This window comes from Chrysochloris asiatica, unplaced genomic scaffold (assembly GCF_000296735.1).
Source record: "Chrysochloris asiatica unplaced genomic scaffold, ChrAsi1.0 scaffold00110, whole genome shotgun sequence".
NCBI classification, from domain to species: domain Eukaryota; kingdom Metazoa; phylum Chordata; class Mammalia; order Afrosoricida; family Chrysochloridae; genus Chrysochloris; species Chrysochloris asiatica.
Genome location: NW_006408628.1, coordinates 9437677 through 9463679, shown reverse-complemented (window position 1 = coordinate 9463679; position 26003 = coordinate 9437677). Strand labels below are relative to the sequence as shown.

The window sequence follows — 26003 nt, the reverse complement described above, 5'->3', positions numbered from 1 at the left end:
AACAGAACACGGGGACACTCAATGTATTTAAAATTAGAACAGGTGTGCACCAAGGTTGTATTCTTTCACCATACTTATTTAATCTGTATACTGAGCACGTAATCCAAGAGGCTGGATTATTTGGGAAAAAATCCTATTGCATTGGAGGAAAACTCATTAAAAACCTGCAATATGCAGATAATTCAACCTTGTTTGCTGAAGGCGAAGAGGACTTAAAATACTTACTGATGAAGATCACAGACCACAGCCTACGGTATGGATTGCACCTCAATGTAAAGAAAACAAAAATCCTCACCACTGGAACAATAAACAACATCCATATAAATGGAAAAAAGATTGACGTTGTCAAAGACTTCATTTTGCTCAGATCAACCATCAACACTCATGGAAGCAGCGTCAAGAAATCAAATGATGTATTGCATTAGGCAAATCTGCTGCACAAGACTTTTTTTAAAAGTGTTGAAGAACAAAGATGTCAGTTTGAAGACTAAAGTGTGCTTGACCCAAGAAGCCATGGTATTATCAATAACCTCATATGCATGTGGAAGTTGGACAGTGAGTAAGGAAGATCGTGGAAGAATTGATGCATTTAAGTTATGGTGTTGGAGGAGAATATTGAAAGTACCATGGACTGCCAAAATAACAAACCAATCTGTTGGAAGTACAGTCAGAATGCTCCTTGGAAGCCAGGTTGGCCAGACTCCTCCTCTCATGCTTCGGATACATTATCAGGAAGGATCACGCCCTGAACAAGGCTATCTTGTTTGGGAGAATGGAGGGTAAAAGAAAAAGCTGGATTAGCACAGTGGCAGCAGCAGTGGGCACAGGCGTAGCAAAGATTGTGAAGTTCGTGCAGGACGGGGCAGTGTTTTGTTGTTGTGTACAGGGTCGCTATGAGTTGGTACCAACTCAACAGCACGTAACAACAAAATATAGCGGCACACTAGGACTCCAGGTAGTATAGTGGAGACCTCACATAGATTTGGAGTTCTGGTGTGGCGCTGTAGGATAATGCACTGGATGGCAAGGTTAGTTTGAACTGGAAGGTTGGTGGTTCATATTCACCAACAGCTCCTCAGAAGCCCTATACAGGGTCACTGTGAGTTAGTGGCACTTTACAAGAATACATATACTTATACAGATGTACCCACAGTACACAGAGAATGAAGAGTTTATGTATGTGATATGTGGACCAATGTTGTTGCTGTTATGTGCCGTGGAGTCGGTTCTGACTCATAGCGACCCTGTACAGGGTTTCCGAGACAGTAAATCTTTACGGGAGCAGAAAGCCTCATCTTTCTCCCGTGGAACAGCTGGTAGTTTCGAACTGCTGACCTTGCTGTTTTCAGCCTGATTCATAACCATAGAAGAATGTAAAAGATACTGTGAGAGGCCTCGAAGAGGTCTGAGATGGGGATGCAGATGAGAGATTTCAGGAAAGCCTTCTTCGATGAGATGTAGACTGAAGAACATCTTAAAAGACAAGTGAGGCTTTTGCTAAGTGGTGAGATAAGAGCGTATGTGTGTATACAGGGTGGTGGTGGTGGTGGTGGTACACTCAGCTGAGCAGAAAGAAGTACATGCAGTTTAGGACTTAATGTTGCTGTAATCAACAAGATAGGGCAGGGTCAGATCTCAGAGAGCTGTTTAGCCATACCTGGGAGCTTGAGTTGTAGCATAGTCTTTGATTAATAATAAATAGCAGAGAGGTTGTTAAATTTATACTTTTCAATCAGAACCCTGATGGTACAACAGTTAAGAAGGCAGCTCCTAACTGAAAGGCTGGATGTTCAAGCCCACCTGGGACCAATGGTTTCATGGCAGAAAGACTTGGTGATCTGCTCCCGTAAAGATTCCAGCCTGAAAACCCCAATGAAGCAATTTTACTTTGTCACATGGAGTCTCAATGAGTCAAAATTGACTGGATGACACGTAACAAAGCCACCTCGTTGGGAGTGAATTTGGGGCGAGGGACAAGAGTGGGGGCAGGGCAACTATCTCAGTGGGTCAAGTAAGAGGATTGAAGCAGGGTTGTGATGAAGACCAGAGAGTCAAGAAATAATTAGGACAGCAACTGGAGATTGACTGGGTGTGGGGCAAGGGGAAGTAAGCCTGCTGTTGCCTGTTATTTGAGGATGAGGGGTGGCATGCAGAATGGAAAGAGGATGTGTTCCGTTTTTGATACACTGAATAGAATGTACCTAGGGGAAACTCAAGTGGAGATGTCTTGTTGGAAGCTCAGGGAAAGCGGTTAGGACATTCCATGTGTTGTTGGTAACTGCCATGCAGTCGATTCCAATTCACGGAGACCCCATGTGTGCCGAGTAGAACTGCTCCATAGCACTTCCAAGGCTGTGACCTTTCAGAAGAGGTCATCAGGCCTGTCTTTCAAGATGGATCGGAACCACCTCCACTTCAGCTAGTAGTCAAATACTTAATTGTTTGCACCATCCAGGAATCCTGAGTGGAAACTCATTTATCCTTTAAATGCCCAGGACACCTGCTAATAAAAAAGTCAGAGCTAAACATGTAGCAACCAGCAGACTAGGGTGAGTGACAAGAATGGACCCTTCTTGTCCTATAATGTTTAGATCCAGCAAGAATCTTCTGGTTCTATCCTCAAACTATGATCTTAACAGGGAAATGGGTCATAGGAGGGTGAATCGCAATTCCTGGCTTTCTGAGGGGTTATTTTTCTTAAATTGCCTATTTATTGATAGAATTGTGCTTCCATTCTCTGAAATCTGCAGATGACAAGTTCATGTTCCTTCAATGGCACAGGGCAGAACCTCCATCAACCCTAGAAGGTTGTGTCTCAGGCAAATGTGAAACACACAGAGAGGAAAAACTCCCTCTCTCTCTCAGGCGACGTGACAAAGAAGTCAGCCTCAGAAAGGTAGCACTGCCATATAGCACCTCCAGTTGAAGGCCATGGACATGAACTCACCAGGCTGTTCTGGGCTTTCTAATGTTATCCTTTTCCAGTGAGAGAGTTGCCACCCTTTGTGAAGTCAAGGTGTTAGACTGGTTCTCAACTCCTAGGTCCTCGAGTATCTTCTCATTTGTGCCCGATTAGTGGGCAGAGACTGATTGTTCAAGAGTGCTTGCCAGAGCCAGACTGTTTGGATTTGGGTCCGGTCTCTTCAGGAGTTAACATGTCTGTAAAATGGAGTTAATAAACCCATCTTATAGAGTTGTGAAGACAAAGACATGTAAATCAATCAAGATAGTACCACACACATACTGAACATTTGATAAACGTTAGCTCAACTGCGTCTTTAGTGTTCCATGACCAGAAATGAGTGAGACTCAGGTATAGGTCCTCTATTGCTTGCTTGGATCCCCCCAGTAGGCAGAAACTGAATTGAACAAGATAAATGTTCCTATGTGTAGGCAAGAACTTCCTAATAAGATCTAGTCCATGGGGAACATGGTAGAAGACAATTGGTATGGTCTCACTTTACTACTGATTGGGAAGATAGACCAACTTCCTCCTGCACACACTTTATTCACATATGCAAAATCTCACAAAACATCACCTTGTCAAGAAAGATGGCTACAGGGAAATTAGGATTGTCTGGGTTGTTCTTTTTTCTGGCTTCCTTTTGCACCAAGGTAAATAAACAGCCAGGAGGATTAAGATTGGGGATAAAGGGGTCAGGAGTGAGAGGGGGCAAAGCGCAGGGCACGGGGGGCAGCTCACAGTGAGGCAGGCAGGCAGCAGCAATTCTAGCCAATCAGCACTTTATTTTCTGGTTATTATTCACATCCTGACTCAGGTAGGGGGTCCCACCACACTTGGACAACCCACAGTGGAGAAGCATGTCTTCTCAGCACTCCCTTGGACAGTGAGGAAGTCCCCACCCCTATCATGCCCACCAGTCCCATTGCTATGTGTCCCATTATCACCAGAAGCCAGGATACACTAGCGTGAGGGTGCAGTGACTCAGGGACACAACTACTGCTAAGCCACTACCCCAGTTTATTCAGTTTTTACCTCTCAACCAGATGCCTCCCTAAAGCTTAGCCAGTGCCTGCCGGGAAGAAAAGGTGGAACGAGCAGGCATTGAGCTGCTAAGGACAGGGCACAGCAGGGAAATGAAACAGACAGGAGCATGAGACAGGCAAGAAAAACAATAAAGTGCCAGAACTAACAACTGAGTGGGACATGAGGACAGAGTACAGGTCCCTGAGGAGGAAAAAAAAAAAGGGGGTGGGGTAGGGAGGTGTGGCGGAGACAGGGTTTGGGGCAGAGTGGAATGAAAATTCAGGTGAGGCAGGGAGTTAAATGCAGGCTGCAAGAAGGACTTCCCTAGCCCTGTTTACACCCACTAACCCAAGTGGAAGATTATTTACAAACTTAAAACCAATCCCAGGCCTAGGACAGCAGGCAGGCAGGCAGGCAGGGAGAAGGTGGACAGCTGCCCAGGGACACCCAGCTTCCCCTTGTGTTGCCGCTCCCAAGTAGTAGGGAAAAGGGAGAAAAAGTGTCACCCCTAGCCAGGAAGCCCTACTGACCTGCAGCCTGCTCCCCTGGGGCTCACGGTTCTGCCCCAGACCGTGCCTCTTGGTCTGACTGTACCAGAGACAGGGTGTCGAGCCCCAGGGGTGGCGCATCAGGGGGCTCTGGGGGTGTCTCTGGTGTTAACCCCAGCTCTGCATTCAGCTGCTCCAGCTCCCCCTGATCCAGCAACTCAAAGTCCTCAGTGGCGAGTGGTTCTTCTTCCTCAGGGGCAGGCAGGAGCTGGGGTGAGTCCTGGGAGAGAGGTGGAAGTATGGAGGAGGAGGGGACTGGGTCACTCTCAGCTAAGCAAGGTGGGGGTGATGGGATGCTGGGCAGAGTGGGCAGGTCACCACTCACTGCCTCTGGGCTCAGCGTCTCCACTGTTCCCCCCAGAGGGCACTTCACCCCATCTGTGGGGGATCCTGCCCCATTGAAGTGTGTGTTCACAAAGTGAAGGGGAGAGGAGAGTTGAAGCAAGGATTCCTTAGCTGCCCCATCTTCCTCTTCTGAGTCCTGGGCCGGCCTTGAGAGGGCCTGAGGGGAGGCCAGCAGCTCTTCAGGAGGGGCCAGCTCTGCCTCCTCTCCCTCCCCTAGCTCTCGGTTCAGGGACTCCTCTGGTTCACTTGGCAGGCTCTGTTGGTCCAAATCTGTGCAGAGAAGAAATGGTCAGGAACGGGCTGGGTTTTGGATGAGAACCTCAGATTAACAGACTGCTAGGCCAGGCCTGGTGTTGAGGTCCTTCATGAATTAGAGGCCCAGTTCTCTGGAGAGAATGTTTATAGAGAAGGGGATCAAAGAGCACAACCAATGTCCTACAACAGGGAAAAGGGCGGTCAGGAGGGGCAGAGGGCTCCCCATACCCTCAGAGACATCAGTCAGTTGTGGAGTTGTGGCCCGGGATACAGAGAAGCCACCACTCTCCAAGATAGAAGCCTCCTCGTCTGATAACTCGGAGTCTGTAATGGCCAAGGCCAGTGCTGTTTTCTTCACATCCACCTGCAGAGGAACCAGGATGAACATGGCAAGGGAGTGGGTAAGAGAAAAATTCCCAGGATGCTCCGTTATTCCTGCCTCCTGGTCTCTGCCTCCCACTACTGTAAAAGGTGGCAACTTGAAAGGAGAAATACCTTCTCCATCCCTCCTCCATCCCCCTGGGTCTCACCACTGGGGAGAAGCCAGCCAATTCTGCCTCGCTTTCACTCTCGGTCTCTGCCAGTGGTTCATCATCTCCTGGGGGTCCGTTTTTCCCCTGCCGCTCTAGAGAAGGCATGAGCAGAAAGGCAGTGACCAAGCAGGAACAGGGGTGGGGGACAAGCAGAGTCAAGGGACAGGAAAATAACCTAAATTCCCGGGCACATGCTGTAAGCCAAGGCCCTCCCCCGCTGTGGCCCTCCTGAGGTAAGGGAGCTCCTTACTCCTCTTGTCGTGTTTGTGATGCAAAGCGTCTGCTTCTGCCTTCATGCTGTAGTCCAGCTGCATAAGCAGGGGTTCCAAGCGTGTGTACATCCTCTGGATCAACTCATGATAAACCACCAGGGGCCACAGCAGGATACTCAGCACTACGGATTAGAGAGTGCTTAATGCTCCCTACATCAATGCCCTGAGATCTCTCATTCAACCGGCCCCTATGCAGGTTGAAAGACAAAAGGGCAGAAGAAAGAGGAGGCCTGTTTCCCAAGCTGGGCTGAGCTCCTCCCTCCACATCCAGCAGACAACTCTTCCCTCCTTGCTAATACTACAGCAGCCCAGGAAACCTCTGTTAATGGGTAAGTGAGCAGAGAAAGAGCACAGTCCTCCTTCTGGGTTAACCAAGGAAAGAAGACAATGAGAGGGCTTTAGGAAGGGCAGGGGCTAGACCTCACTCACAGACAATGTAGGAAATCATGATCCCCGGAACATAGTGTCCCAGCACCGCCAGCACAGCGCAGCCAGAGCAGACTCGAGCACAGAACTGCAGAAAAGAACAAAGACAGAGAAGAGCTGGGGGCTGACACATACGCTCCACTCATCTGGGTGTGGGAGGACCCAGCAGGTAGAAGGACAGACGTGCCCTCTAGAACTCCTGTGATCCAGTCTAATCAATAGGATGCCCAAGACCACCGCTTCAGGATATCTGTAGTAACTACTGCTAAGCAGTAACTACTACTAGGCAGAAAGTTGTTTCAGAACATCAGCTGATTTCCCAGGATGCGCTTGCATCCCATACTAGGTTATTTGCTGTCACTGTGGCCTCACGCAAGCAGTCAAGTCTTTTCCTTCACTATCACTCCTCCACACCCCTCCACAGTGCAGGGAGCTGCTGTATGACACAGAGGCTGTTACCTGAGCTGGATTCTGTCTCTTGTACTGCAGCAGCTCCTGAAGGTGAATCTGGAAGGTGAGCCAGCTCTCAGCCAGGTATCTGCACAACTCGGGCACACTCAGCAGGTGCGGCCGGGCGCCTGACCCCGCACCCTCACTGGGGAGACATGACATGATCCCTGGAGGCCTCAGACACCGGTTTTCTAGACACTCAAATCTCTCTGAGAATGCCAATGGGGTGTTCAGTCTAAGGAAGTGAAAACCCCCACCTCCAAACAGTTGACTGTCCTGATCCTGGGAAGCAAAACCTAGAACACCAGCCCTTTGCCCTAAAAGGAACAGGCACACAAACACCCACACACAAACCTTTGACCAAGCAAACTCAGTGGCTTGTTACCAGCCCATTCACTGGACTGGAGTCTGTCTACAGAATCAATAGTTCTGCTCCTGCTCTATGTAAAACTGCATCAACAAGGGAGGCAGGATTTGGGCATATCTTCATAAGGTGGTCCTTACTCACCTGTCAGAGTGTGGCTCATCTGGGGATGATGCTATGGAGAGAGGATGGGGACAAATTATTGAGTGGGAAGGGGCCTGGGAGATACTTCCCAAAGCAGAATTAGTTGCTCCTCCTGTAAGTCCCAGAGCAGTTTCTTCAGATAGCAACCACAGGAATTAAGACATTGTTACTGTTGTTTGCACATCTGTATCATCTTTAAACTTTACCCTTTTCAAACACAAGAACTTCTTGTTGGTATTTACATCACAAACAACTCGCTGCACACTAACTAGTACCTAGTTGCTCCAAAATGCCTACTGAGTAAATAGTTAACAAGAAAATAAAGAGCTAACATTTATGTAATTCCTATAAACATGTAACATATGTGTATTAACTCAGTTAATCCCCAACTTCCTTCAAGTAGATTTTATCATCCTTATTTTACAGAGGTGGAAACGGAGGCATAAAAGAGTGATTCACGGACTTAAACAGGTCACACACTAGGAAAGGGGTAAAGCAGAGAATGGAACGTAGGCCATCTGGCTGCACCAAGAGTAACGTGAATTTGAGAAAAGCAATTCTGTCTTCTCACTGGAAGAAGGTTACTGCCTGGGAGAAGGGTGGCCTGCAACACATGCCCCATCAGGTACGGTCAGGCACAAGATAAGTGCACAATAGGTGCTTGCTAAATGAAAAAAAACACTCACCTGGGACTTCAGGGAGGAAACGGGGCTGCCAGAGATCCAGCAGAAGATAGGCCAAAAGTGAGATGCTGAGTAGGAAGAAGGGCCGGAGGGAAGACGAAGACAGCAACCTTGGGGAAAGACAGGCACCTCAGCGATAAGGGGAAGTGAGCCTCTAGATCCATCGCAAAAGGCTTAAGAGTCCACTGCTGGGGAACGGGAACCTCCAGGCTTGACTCCACCGCGACTCAAACGTAAGGGAATAGGGAACCCCAGGCAGGTTTCTGTCCTTAAAGAGTGGGGGATAAGTCATCCCCCTCCAGGCCTAGTGACAAGCCCCTCAGAAAGGGGAATGGTACTCCCGGTACCTCCCGCCCCCGCTCTCCCGCGCAACCGGCCCCGCCCCCGCCTCCGCGGCCGTTACCAGAAGAGGCCGTTGAGCGCGGCCGCCGTGATCAGGCTGTGCAACGGCTTTTCCCACACTAGCAAGCGCTGTGCCGCCGCCAGCACCGGCTCCCATCCGCGGAGCCGCAGCCACAACGTCGTGGCTAGGCGTCCCACCGCCTCGGCCGTGGCCGCCTCCTCCTCCGCCTCGCCGGTGGCCTCACTCATGCCGAGGCTCAGACCCAGGCCCAGGCCGAGGTTCAGGCCTAGCCCCGGGCCTCCACCCACGCCAGCGTTACCACCACCACCGCCGCTCGCCATCACCCAACCACAGCCGCCGCCCGAGCCCACTAGGAGCCAGGGCTGCGCGGCCGCCGCCGCCGGCGCATCAAGCGGAAGGGGGCGCACGCCTCGGAGAGTGCAGCCCAGGCCGTGGACGGGCGTCACGTGACGGTGGAACGACAAGCCCATCACGTGACGTGACTTAACCGCCGGGATAGGGAGGCCAGCGCCTGCGCGCAAGCCGGCTGCGGGTGACCCTCGCGCCTACGCAGGTGCGTGTTCCGGATGCTGAAGTCGTGACCAGAGGTGTAGGTTCGGGCCGCTGTGTGGTTTAGCTTGGCGGATGTATTCGTGTTTTCCTCACCACAGTCCCTTTTGTCTCCCTGTGTAGGCAGGGCGGCTAGGGACTCTGTTGTTAGCGGTATCCCTGGTGTGATTCCAATCCGAGGGTCAGGAACCCCAGGATCCCCGGTAGGATCGTCTCTGCTCCGGATTGGGCGGTAACCCTCACATTACTCAGTCCTCGACGCACTCGTCCGCCCAGTTCCTGTTACCACTTCTCAGAGGATAAACAAACACCCGCGCGTGACTCGGCAGACTCAAACCCAGCTTCCCCTAACTCAGAAGTTTGTTTCTTCCCCATTTATTTCTGTAAATCACTTTACTGCTACAAGCATCGGAATTCCTTCTTTCTCCTTACGCATGAGTTTTGAGGATGAACGAGTTTTAAAGTAAAGCCTAGTTTAGATGCTATTTACATTTTTTTTGAGGGGGGAGTGTTCATATCACTGAGATTTACAACATAATCAGATGCTTTATATTCCCTCCTGATTATTTAATCCTTTAAATAACCTTACAAAAACATACAATAAGTTTAGCAAAACTACACTAAAGTTGTTTCCTTCCAATCTTGTCCACAGTTCACCCATTAAACGTGTCTTGTGGTCTCCTTTCAGATGTTTCTGTGCATGTTGCTGTGTGTGTGAAGCTCCCCCTTTAAAAAACAGAACAACTCGCTGTTTACTTCATACTAATTACATCAGTACGAAATGGCCTGCCGCGTCCAATTTCAGTGCGACATAGCATGGTCCTCTAGGAATTGTCATTTCTCGGATGAGGGCATCCTGGGCTCGACTCTGTGACTTTCCCAGGAACCCAGTGAGCCCAGGTATTCGACGCTGGAGGTTGGGACCAGTGGCTGGGATCGGTCGATCGATCGTGCGGCAGGAAGTGCCGAGCGCTGACTCTCCAGCGACTCCCTCAAAGGCTTGTAAACACTGGACAGACGCGCTGCGCGCCATAGGCTGAATGTACGTTTCACAACCGGGTCTTAACTCCGGGAGGTGAGCTCCGCGCTGGGCTCCCGGCCTCCGAGCCCCGGGGCCCCTTGCCCCTCCCGTGGCGGAACAGGAAGAGGCGCTGGCCCGCCAGGGCTCCGCCTGCCGCCAGCGGCAGAGGAGGGGTCTACATACACTCGGGAGGCAGGCGGGCTGGTGGAAAACCTGCTGGGGCGGCTCCTGGCCCCTTACGCCTTGTCCTCTAGCCTTTCTCCTTCGCAGAACGGCGGCTGACGGCACGATGGACCTGGCCGGGCTCCTTCTGGATGAAGAAGGCACCTTCTCCCTCTCCGGCTTCCAGGACTTCACGGTGAGCGCACCTCCCCAATCTCCGGGTGCTAGGAGTCGGGACCCAAGCGCTCTCTTTCGGGCCCAAGCAGAACCACGATCTCGCTTAAGATGAGCGGCAGCCGCTCCGGCTGTGCCTACTCGAGGCCCTGGCTCTTGGGCCCTGAGGGAGGTCCCCGGGGTGGGGATGGAGTGACCTCACCGGGAACCCTTTTCAAAGGACCTCTCCCCGGGAACCCTTGTTGGAGAGGATTCCGCCCCCTCTGGACCATGCTGCCTTTGGCAAATCAAGAACTCGGGGCCTGGTGGGGTAGGGGCCTATTGGCAGTGTGGCGGATCTCCCGCTCCGCAACCCCTTCCCACTTCTGAGCCAGGATCTCCATCGTACCCTTCCTTGCCCTTCACCCTTCACCACCTTCTTGCCCACTTTCAGTTCCTCCCAGGACATCAGAAGCTGAGTGCACGGCTCCGAAGGAGACTCTACTATGGCTGGGACTGGGAGGCCGACTGCAACCTGGAGGAGCTCTCCAGCCCTGTGGCAGGTTAGGCAGAGTTGTTTGCTGTGAGGGAGAAGCGTGACAATGGGGTTGGTTGTCAGCAGTCACCAAGATGACTGTAGGTTTACTTGGCGAATTGCACCGTCTTCCTACAAGTGGATATTTGGTTCAAGAACTTGGTTTATGTTTCATATATTCTTTTAGTCCCAAGGTGCAACTCACAAATCTGCATCACTTTGTGTGTCAGAAACTTTTCATTTTAACTAAACTGTTACATTTTCATGGACATCTATCGAATATCTTCAAAATAAACAAGGTACCTTTATTCTAAATAATTTCAGGTGAATGGGAAATAAACCTTCCTGTTGGAAGGAGCTGAAATTCAAACTTGAAATGACATTTTGTCTCAGTGTGGGAGAATTTGCTATTTTGCTACTATGGGCCTGTTCCCAAGGCCTCAACTAATATTGAGCTGGGTCTTCTGCTGTTACTAGTAGGGAATGTGTGTGTGTGTGTGTGTGTGTGTGTGTGTGTTTGGGGCGGGGTTGTTTACTCTGCTTTCCTTCTACCTCGTCAGACATTGCTGTGGAACTGCTCCAGAAGGCAGCCCCCAGCCCTATTCGCCGCCTCCAGAAGAAATATGTAGCTCATGTGTCCCGGTGAGCCTGCTGTTGAGGACAATATGAGATCACTTGGGTTCTAGAAAGAGGGGAGTGGTTATTACTACAGAAAAGATGTAAAGACACAGGGGTGAGCATCAGAAGGGTTGCAGGAACTAAAAGCCCCTTGGGTTTAATTATGGATTCTTTCCACCACCCAGGGAGGCATGCATTTCCCCGTGTGCAATGATGCTAGCCTTGGTGTACATTGAGCGGCTTCGGCACCGAAATCCAGACTACCTCCAGCATGTGTCGTCCTCTGACTTGTTCTTGATCTCCATGGTAAGACGCCCCTTCTCCCCTTCTCCTTGGTGAGCCCGGAGCTGGGTGTGAAAGTTATGGTAACTCCTCTGCTTCCTGTGCAGATGGTGGCCAGTAAGTACCTCTATGATGAAGGGGAAGAGGAGGAAGTCTTCAACGATGAGTGGGGAGCTGCTGGGGGTGTGGCTGTGCCCACTCTCAATGCCCTGGAGAGGAGCTTCCTGAGTGCCATGGTAAGCAGTGCTTTCTCTCTCTTGTTCTGTATTCATTGTTTTTTTTCTTTCTCTCAGCCTGCTGCTGTTTCTTCATTTCTCTTCCTGCCTGTCCCTCTTTGTATCTTCCCTTCCCAACCTTTCTGTATTCCCAGACTTTCTGTATTAACCATGGCCCTGGGAAGTTCCTGTAGTTGTAAAGCGAAGACTGTGGTGGTTCCTCTGGCCCTCTAGGTCCCCACAGTACTTGTACACTCTGAGTCAGTGCTTGTTTCTGATGATTTGCTTCCAGACTTTCTCTGTCCCATCAACATTGAGCTCCCTGTGGGCACAGACTATGCTCTGGGTCATTTTGAACCCTTGCCATTAAAGGGACTCCTGGTGTGGCGCTGTAGGAATAGCACTGCAAACCACAAAGTCAGCAATTCAAACCCACCAGCTATTCCTTGGAAACCGTGCACAGGGTCCCTGTGAGTCGGAAGTGACTCCACGGCACTTAAAGACAACATTAAAGGAGTATATGATAGGACACCAGATAGATAGTGATTAAATGAGTGGCTACATAAAAGAATTTGGAATGAAGTCTAGCACACAGTAGTTGACAACTAAGTATAAGGTGGTAGTTGTTGTGGTTACTCTTGTCATGTGACTGTGGCTCATCTCCAAGTCCCATATATTCTACCTACAGGATTGGCGTCTCTACACTGACCCTCGGGAGATCTTTGAGGTGCTGAGCTGGCTGGAGAGTTGGTAGGTTCTAGGTGTTGGGGAAGGGGGCTTGAGGGATTTGGAGGCTGACACCTAAACTATGACAGCTAGAAATGAAGGTGTCTGTAATGGGGTGGGAGGAGACAAGGAATAGAATTGTTCAAGGTGGTGGTTCCCAAACCTTTTCATAATCATCTCTGGGAGGGTGGGAGCAGGAGAAGTTGATTTAATGTATAAATTTTGGGGCTTTTGCTCTTGATTTTTGACTCAACAGATAGTCTAGGAATCTGTACATTTACCAAGCTCCTCCCCAGTATTTTTGAGTGGTTCCTGAGGACCTGCTAAGGGTTCCCACGGTAGGAGGGTGCTGTTGGGCTGGCCCCAGAGACGTTGTGGATTCTCTGTCTTTCTTCCCTTCCCGCCAGTGTGGCTGAACAACAGGGGCAACGGCGGGGCTGGTACACCTACACAGACCTGTGTGTGCTGCTGGAGCAGCCTGTCTGGCAGCTGGCCCTGGGCTCCCTCTGCCAGCACCTGGCAAAGGTGAGGAGTGATGGGGCTTGAGAGGGCTGGTAGATGGGCTTCAGGAGGAGTGGGGTAAGGGTGGGTCAGATGGCTGGAGTGCTCTAACATGAACCTAAGATTATAAAGACTAGGAGTAGGTATGTTAGTTACAGTAAGCAATACTTTTATGGGTGGGGGGAAAGTACTCCCAAGTATGTAGGTGCTAACCTTTTCCATCCTCCTGCAGCTGTCCTGCCTGTTAGCCATGGCGTACGTGAGCAGCATGGCCCTGGCTGTGGCATCAGTGGCTGTAATACACCAGTCCTTAGGGCTATCCTGCAGCCCTTCACCTGGACCCCCCGACCTTGGACTCTCCTCTGGGTGCCTCTTGGAGCCCTGCATAGCTTCTCCTGCGCCACAGTGCCTGCCGCCTCTGGCTAATATCTCCGTCTGCCTAGAGGGGGACACAGGGCTGCGTTCACTCTGGGGAAATCTTTTGACCTCCCTGACTCCTCCATCACTGCCTCCCCCAGACCCTCCTGCCCCTCCCACTCGTCTCCACAACTGCCCCCTTTGCCAGAAGCTTCGGAGAGACTCCCCAACCTGCCGTGCCTGCCACCAGCCCAACCATACGATCTCTGCGGGGTCTCCTAGCTCCTGGCACCACACCCATGGCCTGGTTCCCCCTTGGCCTTGGAGCCCGATGCCCCCTCCACTCTCCCAGCCCCAGCAATGTTCCCTCTTCAGCATCATGGAGTTGGCCCGTCTCAAGTCTTTCATTTTCCCCAGCTAGGTAGGGCTCTGAAGAATGCCTTAAGAGGACTTGGGTAGTCCCTGAGAACCTGGAGGAGCCAGGCTTGATTTATATTCTCTCTACCTCTCTGGGTCTTTAGCTGGTCCCTTGTTTCGCTGGAGCTGATGGGCTTGTGGGGCAGATGACAGAAGGCCCTTTCAGACCTCACTGGCTGCTTGCTTGGCTGGGACAGTGACCGTGCCTGGGAAAGCTTCAGCTCAGTGACCCAGGTCATGTCACAGATCGACAGAGGGGAAGTCCCTGTCTGTCCACCTCCCTGAGGCTTTTCTAGACTTGTATTTGAGTTCTCTATAGAGTGGGAGGGTAAAGGTAGGGAATGGGGTAAGTAGGGGGAGGAAAGGAGGATGGGTTAGCCAGGGTCTGTGTGGTGTCTCTGTGGTAGGAGAGTTGGGGACTGATAGGGCTGAGCTGGGTGCTGCTAAGGGAGGGCTGGTGATAAGGAGAACCCTCTCCATGCCCAACCCTTGGGTACAGTCTGATGGAGCCAGGGACTGCTGGGACCTTCCACCTTGGATCTTTTGTCTTCCACCTTCACAGTGCCCTGCTCCGAGGCTTCCCTCTCCTGGTTCCTCTCTCGGTGTTCTTTTCACAGGCTTCTCTGGCCGCTGCTTTGTATCTGGGTTTTTCATGCTTTCGTAGAACTGAAGTTTCAATAAATAGTTTCAATTGCATGGCTTGGACTCTTTCCTTCTAGGGCCGCCCTGGAAGATCTTTCAGGATCTTCTTTCTAAGCCTCCTTACTTCCTGATCCCAAAATGCAATTTGTTTTCTCTGAGCCCCTTTTCAGAACATCCCTATCGTCAGTTGCTCCTGTTTCAAACAGCCCTTATCCCTGCTCCTAGCACACTGGGACCACAGCATTGCTTAAGTTAGGGTGCTGGGGACACAAATGGTGACAATATGCTTGGGTTGGCCCTGTTGCATGATGTCCTTGTGGATCATATAGCATGTCTTCAGGAGAGATGCCAAGTGGTGTGTATCATCAGAGCCCCAACAGCTTGTGGGCAATCGTGATGCTATCTGTCCTGACTTCCTTTCTGTCCTGACAAGCAGTAGAGGAGTATATAATGGTAAAAGAACTTCAAGTTTGGGTTATTACTGGAAAAAGGAAAACAGTTGTTCTATGCCATTGGGCTGAATATTTGGAACTGCACAAGATGACCTAGAAGCGCCCTGGTGGTACAGTGATTAAAGCCATTGGCTGCAAATCAAAATGTTGGTGGTTTGAACCCACCAGCTGCTCAGAAAGATATGGCAGCCTAGGAAACACTGGATTAGTTCTACTCTCCTCACAAAGACCTCCATGTGTCAAACCATTGACAAAGGGTTTGGAAGATGATCTACAACAGGAGTGATACTGCCCCCTAGGGGGCATTTTGGAAATTGATGGGGCCACATTTTGGTTGCCGCAAGGATTTGAGGGAATGCTGTAGGAAAAAAGCACTGATGGCTTATGGAAAGGGATTCAAGCCTGCCAGAAGCTCCTGGAAACCCTATACAGAGTTGCTATGAGTTGGGACCGACTTGATGGCATTTAGCAACAATAATGAGTCAGAACCGACTCTATAGCACTTAAAAGCATCAACAGATATTTAGGGAATCCTGGTGGTAGGTTACATGTTGATCTATAACCACAAGGTCAACAGTTCAAATCCACCAGCCACTCCTCGGGAGAAAGATGAGCCTTTCTGTTCCTGGAAAGATTCAATAACAACATGGCCATTTTGTCAGCCCCAGGAGGGTGCTCAACCAAAGACCAACTCCCATCATGCTGGTGGCTGTGTGCCATGGAGTTGGTTCCGACTCATAGTGACCCTGTACAGGGTTTCCGAGGCTATAAATCTTTACGGGAGCAGAACGTCTCATCTTTCTCCCATGGAACAGCTGGTAGTTTCGAATTGCTGACCTTGAGGTTCGAAGACCGATTCGTAACCACTATGCTACCAGAGCTCCTTTCCCATCATGCTTAGAACCTGCCTCCAGCGCTCCTTCCCTCTCTCTAAAGAATTCCCAAGATGACTTTTGAATGTCCTGCTGGACAATGTGTGTAAAAAACCTGTTTCTCTGAGTCTAGCACTACCTCCATTTTGCATGCAAATGGAAATCAATTTTGCATGTTTTGAAAAAAGACTCATTATTTGGGAATGGACTTCCATGTAAAAGAAGACAAAACAGTATTGTTTTGTTAAGCACTTTACGGAGAGTTTATCACTTTGGAAAAAGAGGTCACCAACAGTGGGACTGCTATCTGAGTCACCAATAAAGCACCTGTATCTGGACCTCTGTGTTTTCATATTTATAGTGGTACGTATGTACGGGGATTTATTCATTATCATGGTAAGTGTTGTGAGTTGGTTCCTACTCATAGGGACACTAAAGGGTTTCTGAGGAGTGCCTGTTAGGTTTGAACTCAAATCCAGTGCTAATCCTACAGCACCACACCAGGACTCCCACATGAGGATTGGACTACTTTGTTTGCTGGTTTGTGCCCATGCTTTTACATATCCAGATGCATATTTTAAATGACTTCTTGGTATGAGGCCATTTTGTGGAGTGGTGGTTGCTGTCATTGTATGTGACATTAGATACATATTATTCTTGAATTTCATTTTGACATAGTCGAGGGGGTTTGATCTTGAGAGGGTTCAGTACCATGCATATAATAGTGACAGGTCTAAATGGTGTTCAGAAGAGAATACAGTATACTAAGTCTCCCAGGTTGTTTTGGTAGATACCCTAACTGTCGTATCCTACTTTCCAGAGCCTGGTCTCTGAGTAGGGGATCTGAATGAAGCTTCTTGGGGGAGGGGTCTAGAACTTGACTCCCTGGGTTAATGGGTGATGGAGTTTGCATAAGAACTGGGCAAAGGTGAAAGGGCCATGTCCTGCCCCAAATCCCTCAATCCTCAGCTTGGCTTCGCTTCATTGATACCTCCACCCCCTTCTCACCTCAGGTGGCTAACTCCACCCAAACTCTGACCTCTTATTCTCTACTTACATTTGGCCCAGGGCAACCAAGACGAGACAGAGGCCAGGGCAGCATGAGCCGATCACCCCCACATCCCAGTCTACTCCCATCTGTGGGCTCCCAAGATGCCCTGACTCTCCGGCCACCACCACCTGCTCCTCAGAGTCCCTTGTCCCCCTCTTGGGCCTCTCTGGGTGGGCCTCCTCCCTGGGGCTTCAGCTGTCTTCTGGCTGTGCAGGTAGGAGGCAGAGTTGCAGGAGTTTATGTTGGTTGAAGGGGTGTTTGGTGGTGATGGGGCCTGTGGGGGACAGATGTGGCATGAGAAATCTGGAAATTGGTATTTCCTGGGAGAAGTACGTGTCTGAGGACTATGTGGCCTCTCCCTACAGCATATCCTTGTTCTGGCTTCTCTGCTCTGTGTCTCCCACCTGCTTCTCCTGCGCAGTCTTCCCCCAGGGGGACTCTCTTCCTCCCCTGCTCAGCTCCTGGCAGCCAGCCTCTTTTCAAGTGGTGTGTCGACTGCCTTGCAAGTTTGGATGGGCAGCAGGTGAGGGCACCTCCCTGGAGAGAGGGGAGTTATTTATGGTCCTGGAGGAGAAGAGAGGCTGGGGGGAGTCCTGGTGGCTGCCATATGAGTCCAGACCTGTCAGCACTGTTGTCCCTACAGACTGCCTCTTGTTCAAGCCCCATCTTTCGAGTACCTTATCCCTGCTCTGGTGCTGACCAGCCAGAAACTACCTATGAGCATCCGGACACCTGGGAACTGTGAGCACAGAGCAAGGATAAGGGCTGAGGGTGGCTTGGCTGCTAATCTGTTCATATACATGAGGTGGGGGCAGGAGTGAGGTTGGGTAATGGTGGGACTTCTAGGTACTGGAAGGGCCTTGGAGCTGAACCAGGCACCAGTTAGGAACGTAATGCCGTAGGGCTCCTTCTCACCCACCTTTCTCCTCTCTGTGCCCCAAGCCTCCCTCGTGCTGCACCAGTGTGAGGGGCCTGGCTGCTATGGCCTGGAGCTCGGGAATACTTCTCTCCGAGAGGTGAGATTCTAGGAAGCAGATAGGCTTAGGTGGGGGATTGGGACTGAGATGCTGCAGTGGAGACCTGTCATTGGGATTCGTTAGGAGGTCCAGGTTGACTGAGCAGTATGTCTCTCCTTCACTCTCCCAGGTGTCCGGAGCAGTGGTGGTATCCGGGCTGTTTCAGGGCACACTGGGAGTGTTGGGGGGCCCTGGCCGTTTGTTCCCGCACTGTGGGCCCCTGGTCTTGGCCCCTGGCCTGGTTGTGGCAGGCCTTTCTGCTCACAGGGAGGTGGCCCTGTTCTGCTCTGCTCACTGGGGCCTGGCCTTGCTGTACGTGAGTCCTGAGAGGTGTGGAATGGTGACGGGGGTGGGGGGAGGCGGTTGTAGGACTTGGGGAAGGTGGAACTGCTGGGCCTTGTCACATTCACCAGCCATCTGAGTAGGACAACACTTCCTGGATTTTGAATCCAAGACTTTCCCTCCATCTGACTTTCATGCTGCCTTTTGTTGTCCCCCAAGTGCCCCTCCTACCCCTCCTGCAGAGGTTTCCTTCTCTAAGACCCCCTTTTATGGTACTCTGTCGACGTGACTTGCACTAACACCCTTCGGAATGCTGCTTCGTCTTGCCCCAAAAGGTCCTTCTCTGTCCTAGGCTTATCCTGCTCATGGTGGTCTGTTCTCAGCACCTGGGCTCCTGCCTGTTACCCCCATGCCCCTGGAGGTCAGCTTCAGCATCTCCAATTTCCGCTCACATCCCTGCCTTCCGGCTCCTCTCGGTATGTGGGGGCCAGGCAAGGAAAGCAAGGTTGGAGGGGCTGACAGGGAAGACCCTTTTGGCTTCTGTCTATCCCTCCAACGCTGGTTTGGAAGGTTCTGGGAGACAGGCTCTTTTCTGCCCGTTTTACCCTTCAGGTGCTGATCCCTGTGGCCTGTGTGTGGATTGTCTCGGCTGTTCTGGGTCTTAGCGCTACCCCCCTGGAGCTGTCTGCCCCTACTGAGGCACCGTGGTTTTGGCTGCCTCACCCAGGTAGGTTTTTGAATCCTTCATCCTATCATTCACATAAGGCTGTTTGTTTATTGGAACTCAAGATTTCATAGGTTTCTTCTCTGAGTTAAATCCTGTGTTTTCTCAAAGCATGTAGGAAGGGGCGCTGAGCTTCTGTTAAGAGTGATGATAGAATTCGGAAACAGGTAAAGGTGATGGTTGAACAACATGATGACCATAACGACACTGGACTGTACATGTGAAGGTTGTTGAAATGTCAAATGTTTTGTTAAATATATGTTAATTACAATAAAAAATAATAATACTAGTAGGAAAGGACCATTGTCAACTTGAGGGTTAATTCTGGCTCCTCATCCTAGGTGGTTTTTTTTGGTCAACATTTAAAAAAAACCCTAGTTTCTGCCCATCTCCCATTCCCTACTACTGATATTTCTTACCCAATTTACACATTTATGCTACCAACTCATATAGGTATTTGACTTGGTGAGCTACGTATAAGGCCTTGTATGTGAAATCTGTTCATTCATTAACTCAATAAAGACCTATATTGAGTGCTGACTCTGAACAAGGCAAGTGACAGGGGACACAGTGATGACACCGTATTATAGTTTCTTGGGGAATACAGATATGAATTAGTCACCCAAGTAAATGTAAAACTGCAATTGTGCTAAGTGTAATATTGGGGTGGCCTATTTGTATGATGAGAGTTTATGGGGGAATTTGACTTCATCAAGGAAAGGCACAAAAGGCATTTTTGAGGAGTCATCACTGAGCTGAAACACGAGAGATGAGTGGATGAAGGCAGGAGAGAAGAACATTCTAGATAGCGAGAACAGTACATGCAGAGGATTTGTGGTAAGAGGGAACACAACAAGTCCAAAAGCCTGAAACAAAGCCAGTGTATGTGAAGTGAAGCAAGTGAGCTAGAGGGTATTGGGAGATGAGGTTGGAGAGAGGTAAGGATCAAAGTAGACTCTGTAGACCAAAGAGATAGATCTTTATCCTGAGAGGTCAGTGGTTTGGTTCTAAGACATTATTCAAAGACAATGGGGCAGCTAGGATTCTTGTGGCAAAGAAGAATGAAAGCTGGGGGATGCTGCAGACTTAAATTAGGATCCACAGCAGCTCTTTCTCCTTTCCCAGGTGAGTGGGACTGGCCGTTGCTGACGCCCAGGGCTCTGGCTGCAGGCATCTCCATGGCCCTGGCCGCCTCCACCAGTTCCCTGGGCTGCTATGCTCTATGTGGCTGGCTCCTGCGTCTGCCTTCACCACCTTCTCATGCCTGCAGTCGAGGGTTGAGCTTGGAGGGTCTAGGCAGTGTGTTGGCTGGGCTACTTGGGAGTCCTATGGGCACTGCATCCAGCTTTCCCAATGTGGGCACAGTGAGCCTTACCCAGGTATGGTCTTCAGACACACAGGATGGGGGGAGTTGGAGGTACAGGCAAGGGAAGGAAACTCACACGGATTGCCAGCTGTGCCTACCACTCTGCCAGGCACTTCACACTAGTCTCATCAAGGAAAGTGCATAGGAGTGGTGTACTGGGAGTGTGGAGAAGACGCAACAGCGTTACTGAAGTCCTTCTACGCATCAGAAGGCCAGCGCTCCAGAGAACAGTCAGACACAGTCCCTGTCCTTTTGGAGGACTTCAGTGAAGGAGAGGCAGACAATTAACACCAAGAATTTCAGAGAGTGAGAAATTCTGCTAAGACAGCAGAGAAGGAACTCTTAGATAGAACCACTAGGCGTACTTCTTGGAGGAGGTGCCATTTGAGTTGGGTTCTGACTGAGAAGGAGCTGGTCAAGTAAAGAGTCCAAGAAGGTAGCTGTGTTTTCTAGTGCCTCTTCTTCACTAGGAGTCCTGGTGTAAACAATGGACTTCTAACTACAAGGTTGGCAGTTTGAACCCACCAGTTGCTCCTAGGAAATGCTATACAGGGTTGCTATGAGTTGAAACCGACCTGATGACACTTAACACCCACAACAACTTCTTCATTAGGCTGGATCCCGGAGAGTTGCCCACTTGGTGGGACTGTTCTGCATGGGGCTCGGACTCTCCCCCAGGCTGACCCAGCTTCTCACCACCATCCCGTTGCCTGTGCTCGGTGAGTGGCTGCAGCGGCAGGTCAGCTGTGGAGCCCCTATCCACCAGTATGGGCCAACCAGTTGTTTATGGCTGGCACCATTGCTTTCTAAATATCCTCCCTGGATGATGGATACGAGTGTGTGTCATGTACCTTCATTTTCTCAGCCCAGTAACTGGCCTCTTGACTGATTTCTGGGCTCGTTACAGAATCAGAAACAAGTCTTTTGGTTGTTTCATCCCTTCCCCCACACTTGTCCAACCTGGCACTACTCTCTGCTGCACCTCTTCTCTCCCAACCCCTTGCATTTCTTCCATACAGGTGGGGTGCTGGGGGTGACCCAGGCGGTGGTTCTGCCTACTGGATTCTCCAGCTTCCATTTGGCTGACATTGACTCGGGACGGAATGTCTTTATAGTCGGCTTCTCTATTTTCATGGCTCTACTGCTACCAAGATGGCTTCGAGAAGCCCGGGTCCTTTTCCTCACAGGTGGGAGGAGTGGGAAGGGGAAGAGGACGTGCTCAAAGTGGGAAAACAAGGGCCTGCCCGATGCATCAGGATCTTTGGATGCCTGGCCTCACACTCTTCTCTGGAATAAACAGTTCTGTTAGCCACGTGGGATAGAGAGATGCCTCTAGGTGTTACAGTCAAGCAAAAAAAAAAAAAAAGATGTCGGGGGCAAAAAGCAAGAAATTTCAGATGATCAGCGATGATGCTCAGTGGAGCCCTAATGGTACAGTGGGTTAAGCATTAAGCTGCTAACTGAAAGGTCGGCAGTTCTAACCCACCAACAAGTTTGTGGGAGAAAGATGAGGCAGTCTGCTTCCCTATCTACAGCCTCAGAAACCTTATGGGGGCTTTTCAAGTTTGTCTTATAGGGGCATTATGAGTTGAAAAAAACCTATGGCAGTTTGTGGTGTTGTGTTTGGCTCTCAATGGTAAAAGAGATAGCTTGAGACGATCCAGGTAGGTTTCATGGCAAAAGTACCATTCAGCTGGTCTTGAAGGACAGGAAAGTATAAAATATATTTTGTGTGAGAATAAGATCATCTTGATGGAAGAACCATCAGAAATAAAGCTATAGAAGTCGGAAGTGGCTTAGTGTATCTAGAGCAATGGTTCTCAACTGGGGGTGATTTTGCATACTATGGTGTCTATCTAGTAGGTGCCAGCATCACTCACCCATAGTAGCCCCGTTTGTGATGGACATATGGCAATGTCTGGAGACATTTTGACCATCACAAACAGGGCTAGTATGGATGGGTGTTACTATTATGCATCCTATTATGCACAGGACAGACAACAAAGAATTACCTATGCTGTTAATTCTGACTCAAAGTGATTCTTCAGGGCAGAATAGAACTGCTCCATTGGGTTTTTCAAGGCTGTAAATCTTGGTGTGGTGCTGAGGGATAATGCACCAGACCACAAGGTTGGTTTGAACCGTAAGGTCGTTGGTGCAAACTCACCAGTCACTCCTTGGAAACCCTGTACAGGATCGTTATGAGTTAGAACCAACTTGAAGGTACTGACAACAACGAAAATCTTCATGGAAGCAGATTGTCACACCTTTCTCTTGCAAAGCAGCTGGTGCGTCACCAGGGCTCCTCAACAGAGAATTATCTAGTCCCAAATCTCAGTAGGACTGAGGCTGAGAAACCCACGCTAGAGCTTCTTGTTGTTGTTAAGTGCTGTCAAATTGGTTCCAACTCATAGTGACCCTATATAGGGTTTCTGAAGCTGCATATTTTGTGGGAGCAAACAGTCTCATCTTTTTACTGTGGAGCGAGTGGTGGGCTTGAACACTGACCTTATGATTCACAGTCCAGCGCTTATCCTATAGAGGCACCAAGCTTTAGAAGGTAAGAAATGGGAGATAAGACTGAGGCTTTGATACCAAACTTTCCAGAGAAAGAGCCTAGAGCACACGAAGCATATCTGGAGGACATGTGTATCCTCAGAAGATGTGTCTATCCTCAGAATGTTGAACGGGCATGTGTAGCCTCAGAATGTTGAGCAAGGGCCTTGTGTGGAGGGTCTGGGTGTGGGAAGCGGAAAGTAGAGGGGCCAAGGCAGTGGGATGGGGTGGGAGAGAATGACAATGGTGAAAGAACTGTCTTTAGTCCAAGGCTTAGGTTTAGGAGAAAAGTTTCTGGCCTTGCATGGGCTCAGAGTTCCCCTCCTGTATGGCCCCCATAGGCTGGAGTCCCTTGGACGTGCTACTACACTCACTGCTGACAGAGCCCGTCTTCCTGGCTGGACTCTTGGGCTTCCTCCTAGAGAACACCATTTCTGGTAAGATGATGCCAGGTTGTAGCAGACTAGGTTAGGAAGTTGCCACTCTGGTTTAGACAATTACCTAACCAACGTTTCTTTCTTTCTTTCCCCCCACCCCACCCCCAACCTTTCTTTTTCAGGTACACAGCTTGAAAGAGGCCTAGGTCAAGGACTTCCATCTCCTTTTGCTGTTCAAAAGGTTTGGATGCCTAAGATGTCCAGAAAGAAGGCTGATCAAGAGTATGAGCTTCCTCTCCTCATCCAAAACCTGTGTTCCTGCATCCCCCAACCACTCCGTTGCCTCTGCCCGCTGCCTGAGGACCTTGGAAATGAGGAAAGAGAGTCCTCTGAGCCAGAAGAGATGGCAGACTTGCTGCCTGACTGTGGGAAGCCATGCCCTGGTCATCCCAGAGAAGGGCTTCAGAAAAACCAAACCCACCCTTCTGCCATTGAGTTGATGTCGGCATAGGTTCTAGTAATTCCAGGATGCCTGTATCTGTCTAGTTAATTCAGCTCCCAGGCTCTACTTCACTTAGGGAGAGGATGTGTGTGTATGTGTGTGCATAGCCTGGGCCCACAGAGAGGTCCCATTTCCAACTAGGTGTGTGCCTTTCTTCCTTTTAATTAGTCCTAGCTTTCCCACCTTTTTCTCTGGCAGAAAGCCTGGTGGGTTCCCATTCCAACCATTGACATTTTGGTGGTTCAATGGGTTATAAATGAGATTTCACCTGTGTATTGTCAATGTCACTTAAATTCTACTCTTCAGTTAATCTATATTTGGTGTCTCCTAAGTACAAAGTTCTGAAACCACAGATATGAACAATACAAGGTCTCTACTCCCTTTCTTTCTTTCTTTGGTGTTCTGGTGTGGAGCTGTAAGATGATGCATTGGACTACAAGGTCAGTTTCAGCCACAAGATTGAAATCCATCAGCCACTTCTTGGGAACCCTTTACAGGGTTGTTGTTGTTGTTGTTAAGTGCCGTCAAGTTGGTTCCAATCCATAGAGACCCTGTATAGGGCTTCCGAGGAGCAGCCGGTGAGCTTGAACCACTGACCTTGCAGTTCAAACAGTTTTGTGGTCTGGCTCATTAACCACAGCACCACACCAGGACTCCTATACAGGGTTGCTATGAGTCAAAACCAACCTGATGGCACCTAACAACCCCCTTATAGGGTTCCTGTTGATGCACTGTAGGATAAGCACTGGATGGCAAAATACAAAGTCAGCAGTTCAAACCAATCAGCTGTTCCTCTGAAACCCTACACAGGGTCGCTTTGTGTCTGAATGGATTTGATGGCACTCAACAACAACAAAAGAACCCCCTTAAAGGAGTGCTAAGGAGCTCTGGTAGTGTAGTGGTTACGAATTTAGCTGCTAACCTCAAGGTCGGCAGTTTGAAACTACTAGCTGTTCTGTGGGAGAAAGATGAGGCTCTCTGCTCCCGTAAAGATTTACAGCCTCAGAAACCTTGTGAAGGGTCACTATGAGTCGGAACCGACTCCACGGTACTTAACAACAACAAAAGGAGTGCTGGTGTGGCATTGTAGGATAAGCACTGGACTGCTAACTGCAAGATTGGTGGTTCAAATCCACCAGCTGCTCCTGAGAAACTCTATACAGGGTCAATATGAGTCAGAATCCATGGCACTAACAATAAATCCCCTAAAGGCACATATAGACCTATGTGATTATGAACTAAAATGCAGAGCAGAAGGTAGTCTATAATAAAGTTGAAAACAATGTCGTTGGAGCTAAGGACATTAAAAAAGAGGAAGTAAAAGTTAATTCTGATTGGGGGGATGTAGGAAAGGCATTATAAAAGAAGAGGCCCTGAGGCTGGCCTTCACAAGCTGTAGGGGAAGATGGGAGTGGTAGTGAATTTTTAGGCTCAGGAACTCAGGGTTTAGCTTGTACAAAACTATGCAATATACACAGTACTAGGTAAGTTGAGAGGGTTAAATTTCTCTGTGGTGATAAGAGCATAGTAAGTATGGAAAGGAATGGAGAACGGAGACAGGAGAGGCCAAGGGGGAGTTCAGTGGGATTATGTTTAAGAGATGCCTCCCGTAAACACCTCTAGTGCTGAAGTGGACCTACAATTTAGTTCAATCCCTTCATTTCATAGACGCTGGGCAGGGAGGGTGTTGAGTTTATTGACACATCCAAATCTGAGACCCTTATTCTACACCTCCTTCCGTATTCTTTCTACTCCAGTTAGTGTGATTTTAGGAACCCTACTACTCTGTCTTCTAGCTTTCCAGGCCCAGCTGGCCCGCCAGTTAGTAACTTTCAACAGTTCAGTGGACCCAGAAGCCCCACCCTGTTGGCTCTGGGCTCCGCCCCCGTTCCAAGGCCCCGCCTCCGGGGGTGGGGGGCGAAGAGTCTGCCTTTACTCTAGGCCTTTCGATTTGCACTGGCGGCTGCTGCGGGGAGGGTGGGAGCTCTTGAGGCCGCTCACGGTAGGTGCGATTGGGCCCGAGTCAAGACCGGGGCTGGGGCTTGCGCCGGGCAGCAAATTGCTCCTCAAGTCCTGTGGACTGGGCCGGCGAAGGCGCTCACTCCTAGAACTGACCACGCGCGACCGAGGTTCTGGAGGAGGCCTCCTGGAATGGGCGGGACCGTGCGTACTGCGCTTGCGCAGTCTGTCTCCTGGCTGTGAGGCGTGGTTTGTAAGGCTTGAGTGAGTCTTGTGGCACTGGAGGATAAGCACTA

The 26003-nt window shown here is 49.9% G+C and overlaps 4 protein-coding genes across 4 annotated transcripts in view; 3 read left to right on the top strand and 1 right to left on the bottom strand.

Annotated features, from left to right (window-relative positions):
• Positions 1-4540: 4540 nt before the first annotated feature.
• On the bottom strand, positions 4541-8692 carry FAM134A (family with sequence similarity 134, member A). The gene is made up of 9 exons (XM_006867824.1): positions 8412-8692; positions 8012-8118; positions 7326-7356; positions 6827-6962; positions 6371-6455; positions 5920-6063; positions 5667-5761; positions 5365-5500; positions 4541-5151 (listed from the first exon to the last, which is right to left on the bottom strand). The coding sequence occupies exons 1-9, from the start codon at positions 8690-8692 to the stop codon at positions 4541-4543; spliced, it is 1626 nt and encodes a 541-aa protein (XP_006867886.1).
• A 1443-nt stretch (positions 8693-10135) lies between these two features.
• Positions 10136-13912, top strand: CNPPD1 (cyclin Pas1/PHO80 domain containing 1). The gene is made up of 8 exons (XM_006867823.1): positions 10136-10300; positions 10712-10820; positions 11353-11434; positions 11596-11716; positions 11800-11928; positions 12596-12657; positions 13041-13158; positions 13367-13912. The coding sequence occupies exons 1-8, from the start codon at positions 10232-10234 to the stop codon at positions 13910-13912; spliced, it is 1236 nt and encodes a 411-aa protein (XP_006867885.1). The 5' UTR covers positions 10136-10231.
• Positions 13913-16974: 3062 nt separating this feature from the next.
• On the top strand, positions 16975-25975 carry SLC23A3 (solute carrier family 23, member 3). Its single transcript, XM_006867869.1, has 13 exons — positions 16975-17139; positions 17291-17448; positions 17569-17666; positions 17868-17941; positions 18072-18253; positions 18576-18699; positions 18836-18950; positions 20073-20326; positions 20927-21032; positions 21333-21500; positions 23211-23306; positions 23429-23689; positions 25545-25975. The coding sequence occupies exons 1-13, from the start codon at positions 16975-16977 to the stop codon at positions 25973-25975; spliced, it is 2232 nt and encodes a 743-aa protein (XP_006867931.1).
• The window catches only part of NHEJ1 (nonhomologous end-joining factor 1), a 155063-nt gene continuing 154787 nt past the window's right edge, over positions 25728-26003 (top strand). Inside the window, exon 1 of the mRNA XM_006867822.1 lies at positions 25728-25750. The gene's annotated coding sequence lies outside the window, so the exon portion shown is untranslated. The remainder of the gene's footprint in view (positions 25751-26003) is intronic.